The following is a 16,227-nucleotide window of genomic DNA, read 5'->3' as shown; positions in this document are numbered from 1 at the left end:
TTATTGTAAAATCCGGGTGGCCTCTGGGTTTTCCAGATGCACAGTGAATCAAAGGCTGCAGGCTTCTACCTGTTGCAAATTGATCAAAACATCATATGGCCAGATTGCCACCAGTTCAAAATGAGTGAGGCATTTTTTAATAGTGTAGATAACCTCCGAGTACACGAGACAAGCATTTTTGTAGCAATACAGTTTGACCCCTGTATCACTGGGGTTTATGTTCGAAGACCCTCTGTGAATACCTGAAACTGTGTGTAATAGAGAACCCTATTATTTTCAATGAGACAAACAACTTCTGACCTAAGTATAGCATAGAATCATACTAGGAGAACCTAGAAAGGCCCAGAGAGAACATATTTTTCAGATAAGTGAAACCACCAATACAAAATCTGTGGACATGGGGGTCATAATGGACTCCAATTACAAAAGGTCTTTCAAAGAAGGGTAGTTTGTTGATAACAGAGTGAATTAGAGGTCTCTTATTCATAGGTTGTCATAAATCAAAGTCAACATGATGACAGTTAACAACTACAAGAAGATTGGTTCCACCCACACTGAGTTTTCTACATACAGTAAAAATTGTATTGCTCCTCTATAGCTTTGGCTTTTAAAAAAACAATAATTTTTAAATAATGTTTTGGGATGTGTTCAGGTTTTTCATTTTGTTGTATCTTGAGGAATATAAAAGTGGTATAAATAAATAGTATAAAAGCATGACTTTCAAACATCTGTTGGTTGCTTGTATATAGTTCTCCAAAAGTGGAATGGCAGTGCAATCCCCCCCGTCTCTCTCTGTGCGTGTGTGTGTTGTGTGCCAGTCCTATACATATCTGCAAAATTAGCTCTGACTGAGTAGAACTTACTCCTGGGAAATGCTGTGGGATTGCCACTTTTATGCACACTAAATGTATTCAAATGTGGACAGGAGTGCTGAGGTACATGTAACTAGCTCAGGATTGAACACTTTAGCACCTGTCAAGTTTGATTAAATAGCAAGCACTTACAAACTGGTAATGCTATTTTATTAATATGATCAGTCTATAAAACCCTTATTTTAATTGTACAATAATGAAATAGATTTTCCTATGAGACCAAGCATATAAAATCTTGTCAGTAAAAGGATTGACTGTTGAATTGATAAGAGTGAAGTTACTTTATCAAGCAACACAACATCTTCTAAGTTTACAGTATGTGTCTTGAGTGTCTGCTATTTGTTGATATAGACACCACTTGTTCTGACCTAGATTTCTTTTGTCTTTTTGCTTTGTGCACTATGTACAAGTGTATTATAGCAAGTGCTATAACTGATTGTTTCAGGGTCTTCAGGAACTATGATAGTTTTCCTCAGAGTTGACAGTAATAGTAGCAATTTTTCATCCTTGCCTTCTTTTCCTTTCCTGTGCAGCTTGTAGCAGTGAAGGTACTTTTGCATGGTCTTTTGCAAATATACACCAGTTGGATGCTATTCATTCTCAATACGTGTCTTCATACACATTTCCATACTTATCTATTTCATTCCTTTGCTTGAGTCTCCATCCTCACCCCAGTCTATAATATCCATCCCCAACCTGGTGTCTTCTAGATATTTTGCATTTACAATTCCTATTAGTCTAACTAACACGATTCAGGAATGATGAAAGTTGTAGTTGGATGCATCTGGAGGGCACGAAGAAATCTGTGGGGCAGGCCAGACGATCATCGTCACATTGCTCACCACATAATATGCACGGGGAAGAGCAGAGCCAAGGATTCCAGTCTCCTCTTTTCTGGTTGAGCCATCAGATGCTGCTTCCAGCCCAGATGAAAATATTGTTTAATTACAACCCCATGTATAATACATTGCAATATTCTAATTGGGAATTCATTAACCTCATTTAGTGGCTGGGTTATTCCTACCCAGGAAAGACTTTAGCTGATGGGCTAGCTGAAGCTGGTCCCAGAAACACTAAAGAGTAGAATCTCCCTGGGCCTCCAGTTGCAGAGCTGGTTCTGGGAAATAGTCTTAAACTACTCATCTGCTCCTGCACATCATCCAGGGCAGGTTGCTTATTCAGTTTCCAGACATAAAAATCACTAGTTCAGAGTCCCCAACTTTATGGGATTCAGGTTCAATTTACTGGCACTCATCCAGACCATTACAGCATCTAGGCACTGGTCCAGTACCTGCACAACCCCAGATGACTTTGATGACAAATAGAGCTGTATGTCATCAGCATACCATTGACATCGAACATCAAATTCTTTACCATTGGCTTCATACAGATATTAAATAATGTGGACATATGTCTGGAGGGCACCAAGTCCATATGTACAGTGCAGGATTAATGCAGTTTGACATCACTTTAACTACCCATGGCTCAATGCTTCGATTTCTTAGATTTGTAGTTTTGTGTGATATTTAGCCTTTTGTGTCAGAGAGCTCTAGTGCCTCAACAAACTATAAATTCCATAGAATGGAGCCATGATAGTTAAGGTGGTGTCAAACTGCATTAGTTCTGCAGTGTGCCAGCAGCTCAGGTTGGGGAAATCTGTGGGAGAGACTTTGGCATTGCACAGTTAAATAGCCAGGTGATGCATAATTTCACCCTGGAGCTATCCAGTGGGTCAACCTTTTCTGGATCTTACCAGTCAAGATGGACAAGGGTCAGACTTAGATGTAATGGGGCAGACTCATTCAAGACAGTTAGACAAGACACCATCAGGTCACTGGAACTGAAAATTGACCAGATGGAACACTGGACATTTCCCTGGATACTTCCCCATACACTGAGATACCTGCGACATCAAATCCTGTGCAAATATGAGTTACTTTATCCTCACACACACACACACAAAAACTTACTAGAAGCATTAGTAATATTTTATCTGATTTAATTTCACTTTCATTACATCATTTTTATTGTTTCTGGGTGTTTGGGTGGAACACAGTTTATTCTGCATGCACAAATATTCCTTTGGGCATGGGGTATTTGCTTACCGCTAATACACCAGAATTCTCACGGAGTCAGAAAATGCTTCACAGCTCACATGGTACATTTTATTTTTTTTAAAAAAATCTTAATCCAGGGTGGGCATCATATTGCCTTCCAGATGCTATTGAGCTGCAAATCCCAGTATTTCAGACCATTGGCTTTGATAGCTGAGGCAGCTGGCACTTGACCAACTTCAAAGGGGCCACATGATTCCCACCCCTCAGTGCATGGGGGTTAAAACTGATGTTTGGTTATTGTGGTGTTAAAGTTTTTTTTGGCTACCATATTGTCCTATAGTTTTGGGGGAGGATCACTCTGGTTCAATGTATCCTCCACACTTATCAATGTATTATTAATGTATTGTCACTCATATTGAAGCTACACTCAGATCTTTGTCCCAGTGAATTACTGTATATACTCATGTAAATGAAATTTCAGTCAAAAAATCGCCCCCCCCCCCAAAAAAAAACAAAAAAACTGGGCCCGACTTATCCATGTGTCAGTGTAAGTACTGTACCTTGATTCTTATTAAAAAAGGAACCATCCCCTTCTCTGAGTAGAGTAGTGAAAGTTGATAGGTTAGCCTGTCCTGGGAGAACCTAAACGAAGCAGTGACCCCTTCTACTCTCTCTGTAATGGCACCACTTCTGGCCTTTTTGGATACCTGGGTGGGAAAATTGCAGCAATGGCAGCAACTTTTTGGCATTTCCCTTCAAAGGAGTACTGAGAGAGAGTTGGCGGAGGGGTGTGCGTGTCAGTCCTTTTGGTACGTTCTCCCAGAACAGACTAAACTCTTGCCTTTCACCACTAAGGGGATGGTTCCTTTTTTGATTGGAATTAATACTGTACCTTAAATCTTGCCATTACATCCACTTTTGACAGGTGTGCATTTTATTATCCCTGCCCATACCAGATCACTTCCCCACTACATCTCACATCCTCCATTTACCATAGTTTCCTCCTCATCCATCCAGCCTTTAGGGTGAGTACAAACAGTTATGCCTGCCAGAATTTTGATGCCAAGCATCTTTGGCGTCATTTACCATTCTTTGTAAACAAGCTTCTTTACTTATCCATGGGTCATATCAAAATCTATCATTGTGGCCCACAAACTGGCCCTTGACTTATGAGATCGGTGTATACCTGAGTATATACAGTAGGCACAGAATATTTCCCTACTACCTCTATTGCAGCAATATTTTTAATGAGCTGATGGGCCAGGATTAAATTTTTCATTTCTCCAAGCTATCATTCATATATTCACAAGTAAAAATGTTAACTGTTTCTTTGTAGATTTCCCTTTTAAAATAACATTTGTTTTAAAGAAGAGAGTTTACCTGCAATATATCCACTGTTATCCCACTTTATTGGGATTGAATTCCTAAAACATATATCAGTCACGACACTGTTGCAGGGAGGTGCAAATATTTAGAAGCAAAATGTTCATGGAAACATTGGCCTGTTACAGACAGCCAAAATAAAGCTGCTTCGAGTCACTTTGGAGGTATGGTATTTCAATGATACATGCGTCCTAAGAGTCCAAAGGCCGCACCAAAGCCACGCTCCAGTCCTAAGGACTGGAGTGCAGCTTTGGTGAAGCTTCCAGACTCTTAGGACTCATGCATCATTGAAATACCATACCACCAAAGTGACTCGAAGCAGCTTTATTTTGGCTGTCTGTAACAGGCCATTAAGTCTAATCTTGTGTAGGTGCACCATTGATTTCAATGAGGTTAGGTGTGCCCAGCTCTGCAGAGGAATGGGCTGTTAAAGATTTAAGCAGCATTCCAATCCTACATGTTTTACTAGCATATATATGCCCTTAAGTGGCTTTATTGGCTTCTACAGTTCTTATTCAATAATCGTAGAGATGGTAAACATTTTAACAGGTTGGATAATATGTATTGCAACCTGATCCAATGCATTTATACTGAGTGGCCTTTTTGTGTATTTAACTACTTATAAAGATGCTAATATTTGGAAACTGAATTTATTTTTTTACTGATTTCAAATGAATGTCAAAAGATGAGTTAAAGCATAATGCTATTTTTTAAAATAAAAGTTAGAAGTAGTTTTCACTGAATACACAGTGAAGTATTAAATACTTTACTGTGGATTCTGGAAAGCAGGAAAAAAAATCCAGCATTCAAGTGTATTTGTATATCCATCCTATACAATTGAAATACTTCCCAGCTGAATCTTAATTATTTACTCATTTTTTACAGTTGGAATTGTTTAAGAATGTAGGTTATAGCTTTATGAATCAGCTTCTTTTCCTCCTTTCTTTTTTCCTCCTGCTTCTCTGTTTCCTTAGTGACCATTCTCATTTACTTTTCTGGATCATGTGCTTGTTATATTGGTCCCTGGGGCACATTCATTTAGAATGGCTGTATAAGGTAAGTTAGTGATCCTTGAAGTTCACTTAGAGGGCATCATGCAAACAGAGAAGACTGTCTCTCAACCTTTTCAAAGTATTCTCAGTCATTCCTGGATAGGTTTGTCACCTTTTGCTTTTTGTCCTTGTTTCTAAAATAGCTAAACAGTATATATATCAGAGCATTAGAAAAAATCTAGATGTATAAATGCCACTAGGAAGTCACTGAAACTGACATAGAAGGTTAATTACTCTTCATACAGTTTATTTGTATATCATACTAGGTCAAGAATTCAAAGACATACTGTTTTAATCTGGAAAATCAGTATGCAAAGGGATCTTGTAACATCTTTGAGACAAAGAAAAAAGTTGGTAGCAGGAACACAAAAAGTTGGTAGCATAAGTTGAGGGCTCAAGTTGATGAAAGCTCATACTTCCAAGCTCTTTCAGTTAGTTTCAAAGATGCTACAAGATCCCTTTGCATACTAGGTCAATCTATTGTCTCCTGTGTTCTGCTCAAATTTAAGTTGCAAAGCTTTCAATCGCTAGATATTTGACTTGATTCTACTGCTGTAAGAGATGGACATTTTATATTTCTGTTAAAATGGCCACCAGTTAGTGGTAACTGATGGCATCCGTGTCAGTGAGGTGGTAAATCTGTTTCATGTCTTAGTCTGAACTTTAATAGAGCTAGCGGAGGTTCTGGAATTCATCTCCCAAACAGCCTCTAGATTCGAATTTCTCCTTTAAAATCAAACAAAACCTGGAGTGGTTTCACCACTCTGTTGACATGGAAGCCATCAACCACCACTATGCTAATGGGAGTTAGAAATTGATAAGGAACCCCTTAACCGAGCAGGGTTTCAGAGAAAACTGAGAGGCTTACATCCTCATAGTCAGATTTGGGATAGATACTCTTGAGATCTCTGGAAACATAGCACCCTGACAGCCAAATAGCAGTGATGCTTTTACTCCTTGTCTCAAGTCGAGCCTGAACTCCTTGCAAGGTACTTTCAAGTAAAGTCTCAAGTTGAGTCTGAAGTCTGTACCTTCAAGTCTCAAGTCACGTCTCAACTCCTTGCAAGGTACTTTCAAGTCAAGTCACAAGTCGAGTCTCAAGTCTTGAAGCCACCTTTAACTGAAAAAAGGAAGTAGTGGTGGTAGTGTGTGGGTGTGTGTGTGTGTGTGGGGGGGGGTAAATTTCAATAGTGAGAATCAAGAAGATTCTCAAAAAGTTAGGGGGGAAATTCTCAGATGGGAACACCAAACTTGTTAGGCAATGGGCTTGAGGTGAAAGGATCATTCTAAAGCTTTGGTTTGCAATAGGATTGAGGTGAAAGAATCCTCCTAAAGCTTTGCTTTAGAAAGCTCCTCCAATGTGCAGCAGGGGCAGGCTGCTGAGTAACCCTTTCCTCAAGCTCATTGCATAATGTGTTTATTGTTTCTGAATGAAGTAAGACCAGCAAGTCAGTCGCTAAAAATATAAAAATCTCGAGTCGAGTCAGTACATCGTTTATTGCCAAGTTGAGTCCCAGTTGCATCATTGAAGTGACTTGAGTCCGAATCAATTGACTTAAGTCTACATCACTGCTAAATAAGCACTGAAATACCAATTCTGGTTTTCTTGCTGTTTGTAGGGACAAGTGGCAAGGCTGAAGAAGTTGATGAAGGTGCTGTGAGTAGGTGAGATGCTTATGGGATAAAGCACCTGGGGCTGCCTTGAGGCTGGAGAGTGTTCTTCTGAGTTCCCAACAACAAGCCAACAATAGCCACAAAACAATCCTTTTGTCAGATGAGGGCAGGAAGGCAACCTTGCCATTCCAATTATCTGCTGAACTTAGTAATTAGGCAGCTGTGCATCAAGCCTGGTGACAGGCCCCACAGAAGAAAAGTTGAGTTTTTCAGCAATGCTAATTATTCCATATAGATCACATGCATATGACTATATACTACGTGTTTTTGTTTATAAGTGGGGAGTAAGTGTAAAGCAGAGGGAATAAACTAAAAAGATAAAAAAAAATCACTTCAGCTGGCAAGTAGTTCAGTGAGGTAAAGCAGACAATGGGAAGCAGGAGATGTGGTTTTCATTTCCTCTACTGAGAAATTTCAATGTGACCTCCATAAGGAAGAGCAAACCCAAAATTTAAGAGAAAAAATGGAGAGGAATTGGGGATTGAATTCAGGCCCTCCACTCTGAAAAGCAAATCCCTACCCACATAGCAAGAAGGGATATTTTTTGGACCATAGCTCAAAGACTCTGAAGCCTTGAACTTGAAACTTGCCACTGATACTGTAACTGAAGGGATCCTAAAGGTACAGGTTCCCTGTCTTTTGACACTTCACTTTCCAATGAGTCATTCTTTCAGTGCTTGCAAATTACCAGTCAGTTCCATTAATAAAATAATAAATAATAAATAATAAAAGCTTTATTTCTAGCCCGCCTTTCCAGAGATCAAGGCGGGTTACAGTGGTGGATTTTGCAATCCAACAGCATACAAATTACAATAAAAACATTATCAAAAATCTACAATTACATTATATAAAACAACAACAACAATAACAATTCCAGGCTAGCAGCGATTATAACAACGGTGAGAGGGAGAGGGATCACAACAGGGCTATTGGGGGTATGCCTGTTTGAAAAGATAAGTTTTCAGCCCTTTTTTAAATTGGGGTAGGGAGGGGGTCGAGCGGAGCTCGTCAGGGATCGAGTTCCAGAGCTTAGGGGCTGAGGTGGAAAAGGCCCTTTGAGTATTGATGGCTCTTCTAGCATCTGGAACTCTTAGGAGATGTTTATCACCCGATCTGAGAGTGCGGGGCGGATTATATGGAGAGAGGCAGTCCTCTAAGTACCCTGGGCCCAAGCCATTTAGGGCTTTATAGGTGATAACCAACACCTTGTATTGTGCCCGGAAGCGAATAGGCAGCCAGTGTAGATCTTTAAGTACTGGTGTTATGTGGCTGGCCCTGGAAGATCCAGTGACCAGCCTTGCTGCCATATTCTGGACCAGTTGAAGCTTCCGGGTTTGGTACAAGGGTTGCCCCATGTAAAGCGCATTGCAGAAATCCAAACGAGAGGTTACCAGAGCATGTACCACTGTTTCAAGGTCCCCCCGGCCCAGGTAGGGTCGCAGCTGGCGTATCAACCAAAACTGATAACAGGTACTCCTGACCGTCACATCCACCTGAGATGTAAGGTGAAGCGACGAGTCCAGGAGCACCCCCAGACTGCGAACAGAGTCCTTCAGGGGAAGCATGACCCTGTCTAGGACAGGTGGACAAATCTCCAAACCTGGACCTGGGGAACCTATCACAAGTACTTCCGTTTTCTCTGGATTCAGTCTGAGTCTGTTTTCCCTCATCCAGCCCATTACCGAGTCCAGACAAGCATCAAGAGGAGAGATGCCATCCCTGGTCACTGCATCAGTCGGAGACACAGAGAAATATATTTGAGTGTCATCAGCGTACTGATAACACCGCGCCCTGTGTTTCTGGATGATCTCTCCCAGCGGTTTCATGTAAATGTTAAATAGCATGGGAGACAGAATGGCTCCTTGAGGGACACCAGATGTAAGTGCCCTCTTATCGGAGCACACATCTCCCAGCTGCACCATCTGGAACCTGCCCGAGAGGTAGGAACGGAACCACTGGAGCTCAGTGCTCCCAATTCCTAACTCTCTCAGGAGTTCCAGAAGGATACCATGGTCGATGGTATCGAAAGCCGCTGAGATGTCCAAGAGCACTAACAGGGACACGCTACCCCTGTCCATGCCCAGACGGAGATCATCGACCAAGGCGACCATGGCAGTCTCTACTCCATAGCCCGCCCGGAACCCAGTTTGAAATGGGTCTAGATAATTAGTATCATCCAAGATCGATTGAAGCTGGAGTGCAACCGCTCTCTCGATCACCTTTCCCAAAAATGGCAATAGCGAAACGGGCTGATAATTACTATGCATCAGGGGGTCAAGGGAGGGCTTTTTGATCAGCAGTTTCACTACAGCCAATTTCAAGCTGGTTGGAAATTGCCCATCCCTGAGTGATGTATTAATAATTCAGAGTAACAAGGTGGTTACACCCACACACCCCTGAACCGCCAGCCATGAGGGACAGAGATCGAGAGAGCAGGTTGTCTTCCTAACGCTTCTAAGGATCTTGTCCACATCCTCGGTACTTACAGACTCAAAATGATCCAGTACAATAGAGTCCTCTGAAGGCCTCTACTCCGGATTCTGACCCAATAATGGCGTCGAGATCAGCCCTTATCTGAGAGGTTTTATCCGCGAAGAAGTTGTTAAATTGGTCACAGCAGGCCTTGGATGGTTCCAAAATAGGGTTCAGAGAGGAGGGAAGCTGTGTAAGCTCCTTCATTACTCTGAACAGCTCTGCTGGACGTGACTCCGCGGACGCGATACGCGCAGCATAGAACGAATTCTTTGCTGTGTCTATCACCACTCCATAGTCGTCTAAAAGAGAGGCTAGGAGTGCCTTGTCGGCTAAGTCCTGATGTCTCCACCATTTGCGCTCTAGTCGTCGCAGGACCCGCTTCCTTGCCCGGTATACACTTCAGTATACCAGGGCTGTTTTTTGGAAGCAGGCCTGAGAGGATGCTTGGGAGTGATACTGTATATAGCCCTGGAGAGATCAGTGTCCCAGATGGTAGTCAGGGCATCAACAGAATCGCCGTCACATCCAACCATATACCCCTCTAGGGCTTCTTGGAACCTTTTGGGTTCCATCAGCCTTCGAGGGTGGACCATTCTAATAGGTCCGTCACCCCCGGGAGGGATCTGGGTAGATGCCTTGATTTTTGCCTCCACCAGGAATTGGTCCGTCCATGACAGGGCGGAAATATTGGTTACTTCCGCCCACGGACTTTCCATATCCGTACAAAAGACCATATCGAGTGTATTACCCGCAGGATGCGTCGGCCCCATGACCAGTTGAGACAGGCCCATGGCAGTCATGGAATCCATGAACTCCCAAGCCGCACCAGATGGATTATGGCTGGCCACGAAGGGGATGTTGAGGTCCCCCAGGACAAGAAGCCTGGGGGTCTCCAACACCAGCTCCGAGACCAGCTGTGTCAGCTCGACCAGGGAATCTGTTAGCGCACAGGGTGGCTGGTAGACCAACAGAATCCCCAGACTGTCTCTGGCCTTTAGGGTCAGGTAAATACACTCGATAAAAGAGGTTTGTCGGACATGGTTCCTGGTTAGAGGAAGGGTGTTCTTATAAATCAAGGCAACTCCTCCCCCCCCCCCCCGCCCACCTAACCTGGACTGGTCCTTAACTGAGAACCTGGCAGGGAGGGCCTGTGCCCACACAACTTCACCTCCAGGCCCAAGCCAGGTCTCAGTAATGCAAGCCAGGTCACAGTTCTTATCCTCCAACAGATCATGTATAATGTGGGACTTGTTCTTCACAGACCTGGCATTGCACAGGAGCAGAGGCAGGGTTTGTGGTACGGTTGGATTGACCCTCAGGCCTCTTTGGTTAGGAAGGTGGAAGGAAGGCGAGATAGATATTACACATCGATTTCGTCTTCCCCTGTAACGCTTCTCCACTTTCCTACCGCCATACCTCCCCCTGCCCCACACTACTCCGATAGAAGCCCCGCTCGTACCTACCATCACCTCCCCCCAGCCATAACATGCCCCTTATCCATAACCTTCTCCCTCCTTTACCGTACAAGACAGCAGTGGAAGAGTTACACAACAGCTCTCCACTGCTGCAACGCTAGCAAGGAACACACCTCTCATACCTTCCTCCCTCCCGACTGGGATTGTGCAAATGTGCAGCTGTGCAACTGTGAAGATGGCAAAGTCCGAAGGCGGCTTCCCTGAGCTGGTGCGCAGTTGCGCAGGTCTTCAGCCAAGCCCAGGGAGCCGCCCGGCAAACACACAGCAGCTCCATCAGCAGCAGCAACAGTCCTTTGGGAGGCGGACGGAGGCGGGACGGGGGAGGAGACCAGACAGGCTGGCTTTTGAGCACGCCGCTGCCACTGGCGCGCCCCTCTCCCCACCTTCCCCAGGTGTTCCTAATCCCCCCGCAGTCCTGGCTCGCTTGCTGGAGCCCTAGATGGCAAAGTCCGAAGGCAGCTTCCCTGAGCTGACAGGGGTTCTGTTCTATCAGTTGAGGCTGCTCACAGCAACATGTGTGTGTGTGTGTGTGTAGTATGTTAATCTAGCTTTTACATGCATTCAAAAGTGATGTGTATAGTGTGATTTTTAAATTTTCAGTAGCCAAAATGCACTTGCAAGCTAAAAAAATCTTCTTGGTTCCACTTTTCAACCAATTCTACTTTTTGACAGGCATCCACAGAATCATAGAATCATAGAGTTGGAAGAGACTGCACGGGCCATCCAGTCCAACCCCCTGCCATGCAGGAAATCCAATCAAAGCATCCCCAATAGATGGCCATCTAGCCTCTGCATAAAGACCTCCAAGGAAGGAGACTCCACTACACCCGGAGGGAGTCCATAACCCATCAGATAAATGAGTGCTTTCTGTTCACCTCTTTCCATTATTTTAAAAATGGATGGATTAACTGTAAATAATTAAAATCTGGGTCTAGATCAGTGGTTCTCAACCATAGAGGAGTGGTGTCTGGGTTCCTAAGACCATCGGAAATATGTGTTTTCCAATGATCTTAGGCCACCTCTGTGAAAGGGTCACTCAACGCTCAAAGGGGTCGCAACTCACAGGTTGAGAATAGCTGGTCTAGACTGTGGTGCCACATTAAGACAGGTCCTGATTTCTTCAGAAGTAATAGGACTTTTCAAAAGTAGGGATGTTCTGAGATTTAGTCCAGTTGTTCATAGCTGGTTTTGGTGAAGTATATTTTAACTTCATATTTCTGGGGTTTATCTGCTTTATTCGTTGTACTTATGACATCCCAGAGGGATTTTGTGTGGGTGGATGCTTTATGCTTGTTTCTGTATCTATATATTGCTATCAAAAGAGAGAATAAGAAAGAGAGAAAGAAGGAAATCTATTGTGGCTTCTGCTGCCGCCGCTACCACCACCACCACCAGTTTGTGAGAAAAGTGGGGGGGAGTTGAATAAGCTGGGTATCGTGGAGGCGTTACAAACTGCCGCTTTGCGGCGGTCTCCTGGCGCTGCTGTTTGCTCCACAAGGGAGCCGCCGCAGCCAAACCGCGCAGCTCCCTTACAGAGCAAAAAAGAAGCTCCAAAATGGAGCTTCTTCTGGCGTCGTGCTCATGACGCCGCGAGGCGCCAATGGCGCACTCGTGACGTCATTAGCGCCGCGCGACATGTGGACGCACAGCGTCCGTTACGTCAAGATGGCGGCGGCCGTGTGGAACAGCCGCCGCCGTTTGTTACGGACAGAGTCCATAACAGGAAGAGGGGCGTCTGGAAGAGACACCCCTTTTTTAAACTGGGACGTCCTGAGGACGTCCCAAGTGGCGGTTTGTAACCCGCCTTAGTTTTATTTGAATTATAGTCATGCAACCAGGTGCCTATTGCAACCATTAGCTGTCTTGGATTACCAGCTTTCATTCAAGAAGATAGTAAATATCTGGCTTTTGTTGAAGCAGAAAACTGGGGCAAAATATGCATTCCCTATTCTGCCCAATATTTGTCAAGAAACAAACCTGTCTTTCAGTAAGTTTAACTAATAAGTGAAGTCACCGCTGTGGTTGCCATCACATTTTTGAGTCTTATTTACAAATGTTAACAGGGAAACATTGTTCTCTGCTCTGCACATACATGCACTGAGTGCACTCATGCTAAATGGCATTGCTGTTAAATGGTTAAAGCTTCATCCAGACATCTATATAGATGACATTTTGTATTTTGTACACAGTTTCCCTGTGTGTGTGTGTGTGAGAGAGAGAGAGGGAGAGAGTGAAAACGAGAATGAGAACAGGGCTGGTAACAGTCTTCCTTCAGAGTCACTTTGTCTTCTAAGCTGCAGTACGTTTTATAGTGCTATAATACTCACTTCTGAGTAGACAAGTATAGGATTGCATTGCTACGTAACTTTCTTTCTCCTCTAATTTTTTTAAAAGAAAGAGTTATAGTGTTAAGGTGCAAAAGCGTCACTTCACCAATATACTATAAAACCATACCTGTAAAATAGAGAGCAAGAAAGAAAAAAAAAAGGACAAAGAACCTTTTTTTAAATCCCAATTTATTTCAGAATTAAAAGGAAACCTACTTGAGGTTGGGAGTAAAAGTTGTAGCTGGTGTTAGGACATTTAACTGAGTAGTCTGGGATACCATATGTGGGGAACTAAACCAACAGCAACGACAATAATATATGAACCACAGCAACAAATACTTCAACCTCTCAAAACATTTGATCCATCTGGAGGAGCCCAAAGCTGATTGTGTTTTAATGATATTCCAGGAGGAGTGGATCTGTCAATTCTGAGTCCACTGCCACTATCTTTTTCTGTGCCCTTGATCATAGAGCTGAAAGAGGTCTCAACATTATGTCCAGCCCAGTGCAGGAATCTACTTCTAAAGCTTCCCTGAGAAGTGGCAATCTACTTTCTGTTCTAAAAACTTTCAACAAAACAGAGTCCACCACCTTCTCAGACAGTCTATTCCACTATTAATTTGCTCTTAAATCCAGGATTCCAACCCCCCCCCCACCCAATGTTTAATTGGAATCTCTTTTCATGTCATTTGAATCCATTAGTTCCTATGGCATCTTGCATACAATATCTTCAACAGCTTCTATCTGCTGGACTACAGGAACAATAAAAGAAAAGATGCTGAAGTCATTTGTGATGGAGATTGTCAACCAAAAGTCACTTTTTGAGTTGTGCTGGAGAAGCAGTTGCAGATACTATACATGTTGTAATGCTCTCTGGCCTTCTCCAATCAGATTTAATTCATCATACATTATGGCCTGTTTTTCTTGATCAGATGGAAAGCCCCCAGCCAACCTTGTTACTGTAATCTAGTGTTAAGGTTATAAAACATGCAAGCAGTGGTCACCAGATCATAGGTTCCCCAGTCTGTGATTTATGAATTTGGTTAATTTTTTCTATGCATTACAATTCTGTGCTATGCAATTAAATTTGAAGTCCATTTTTATTATTCAAGGTTCTGAAAGAAAAACACCTAGAAAATGCCCACCTTCAACAAGTGTCAGTAAGGAGATTTGCATCATTCAATCTTTTCTCGATCACAAAAGAAGACAAAAAAGTAGCAGAAGATGATGGCGGGACATGGATTCAGTATAAAAGCATCTATTTTCCTGAGTATAGTATATCTTTAAGGTAAGGATCATTGTAGTTCTGCAGGTACTTTCTGTGTCTGACATGTTGTTGTTGTTGTTGTTGTTATATTTATTTATATCCAAAACTGGGACTCAGGGCAACTTACAATATTAAAAAATGGTATAATTAAAAGCATACAAACAGAAAGTTTTTAAAGAATGGCTGGGATGTTATATTGTTCTAAACAAGTATTTTAAATATCTTTTATCTTTTTAAACTATATTGTATACTTTAACATACAATTTGTTTTAATTGTAATAATTTAATTCTGATATATATATATATTGTAAGCTGCCCTAAGTCCCAGTTTTGGGAAAAGGGCAGGAAACAAAGAAACAAACAAACAAATAAATGTTGTGGTGTCTGGACCAGTGCTTGTCTTTGGCAAGTTTCCAGGAAAGAAACAAATAAATTGTATCCAGTGGGCACAAATGTATTGCTGATGGCTTGCACGTTGATATAGCTGGTCTCCCACGTCAGAAAACCCGAGAAGCATTGCTCCCATGCTAAGGTTTCATAAATTTACTGTATAATATATATACTTGACTGTAAGTCAACCTCATGTATAAATTGAGAGCAGATTTGGGGGCCAAAATTAAGGATTTTGATATGATCCATGGATAAGTTGAGGGTAAAACTTAGGGACATGTAACAAAAAATCTAAAGGATGAAGCAAAGGAAAACAATGCCAAAGAACTGACAAAATCTCAGCAGGCATAGCTGTTTGTGCTCATACTAAAGGCTGGATGGATGAGAGAATTGGGGGGGGGGGGAGTGCTTCCAGGACAGATTACGCTCTTGTCTTTCACCAGGGGATGGTGCTTTTTAAATAGAAATTAAAATACAGTACTTACCTTGACCCATGGATAAGTGAACTCAGTTTTTTTGGACCAATTTTTAGATTAAAATTTCTAGATTTATACATGAATATATACAGTAAATTAAAATTTACTAATTTGATTTGCATGGTCTACCATTGGATGTGCACTTAAACATGACCCTTCAAATGTTCGTAATATTCTCACTTTTTGTGTTGTGTATGAATGCTTTTCTCCAGAAGAGAAGATAGTTGTGTGTAGATTTTACATTTATATTAGGATTGGATCTGAACCGAAAACAAAGCAAATTTTATCCTAACCTGTGAAAAATGTTTGTGCAGCCCATGCTTTCTCAGGGATAATCCCCACTGTATTTGATGGCTCTTAAAGTCCCAGGTTAGTATGAGTGGAATTACAGTCTAAATTTCTTTGATCTTTCAGAAGGTTTTCCTTAATGGCTATGCTATTTTGGGTTATGCACAGGGGCGGGTATCTACCCCAGCGGATAATAAGAACCCACTATATTTTTTGCTTTTTTTTCCATTAATTTTTCCCCCTTAAGATAAAAAATACCTGGGCTTTTTTCATTTACCTTGCACTTTACAATATAAAATATTCAGAGTATTAAAATTGATTGTTGTAGACATTTTTGTTCAAATTCAGGTTTTCATCAACAGAGATGTAAATAATAAGGGTTTTTTTTCTCAACCTCAGTGAGAAAGGGTTTCTTGACATAAGTTAACTGTGATACGATTTTTGTATATACACTTGTCCCTCCCAATTTGGGGCTTTGACTTTTGCGGATT

General features: G+C 42.2%; 1 protein-coding gene across 4 annotated transcripts in view; it reads left to right on the top strand.

Moving 5' to 3' along the window:
* Nucleotides 1-16,227, top strand: part of CAMKMT (calmodulin-lysine N-methyltransferase) — a 345,282-nt gene that overhangs the window by 3,985 nt on the left and 325,070 nt on the right. For all 4 annotated transcript variants that reach the window (XM_089529164.1, XM_089529165.1, XM_089529166.1 and 1 more), the window contains one exon: nucleotides 14,428-14,603. In XM_089529164.1, the coding sequence (XP_089385290.1) occupies nucleotides 14,428-14,603 (176 nt within the window). The remainder of the gene's footprint in view (nucleotides 1-14,427; nucleotides 14,604-16,227) is intronic.

This window comes from Sceloporus occidentalis, unplaced genomic scaffold (genome assembly GCF_023333645.1).
Source record: "Sceloporus occidentalis isolate IW3139 unplaced genomic scaffold, rSceOcc1.0.p SCAF_6, whole genome shotgun sequence".
Classification (NCBI taxonomy): Eukaryota; Metazoa; Chordata; class Lepidosauria; order Squamata; family Phrynosomatidae; genus Sceloporus; species Sceloporus occidentalis.
Note: the sequence above shows the minus strand (reverse complement) of the source record. Positions and strands in the feature narration are given on the sequence as shown.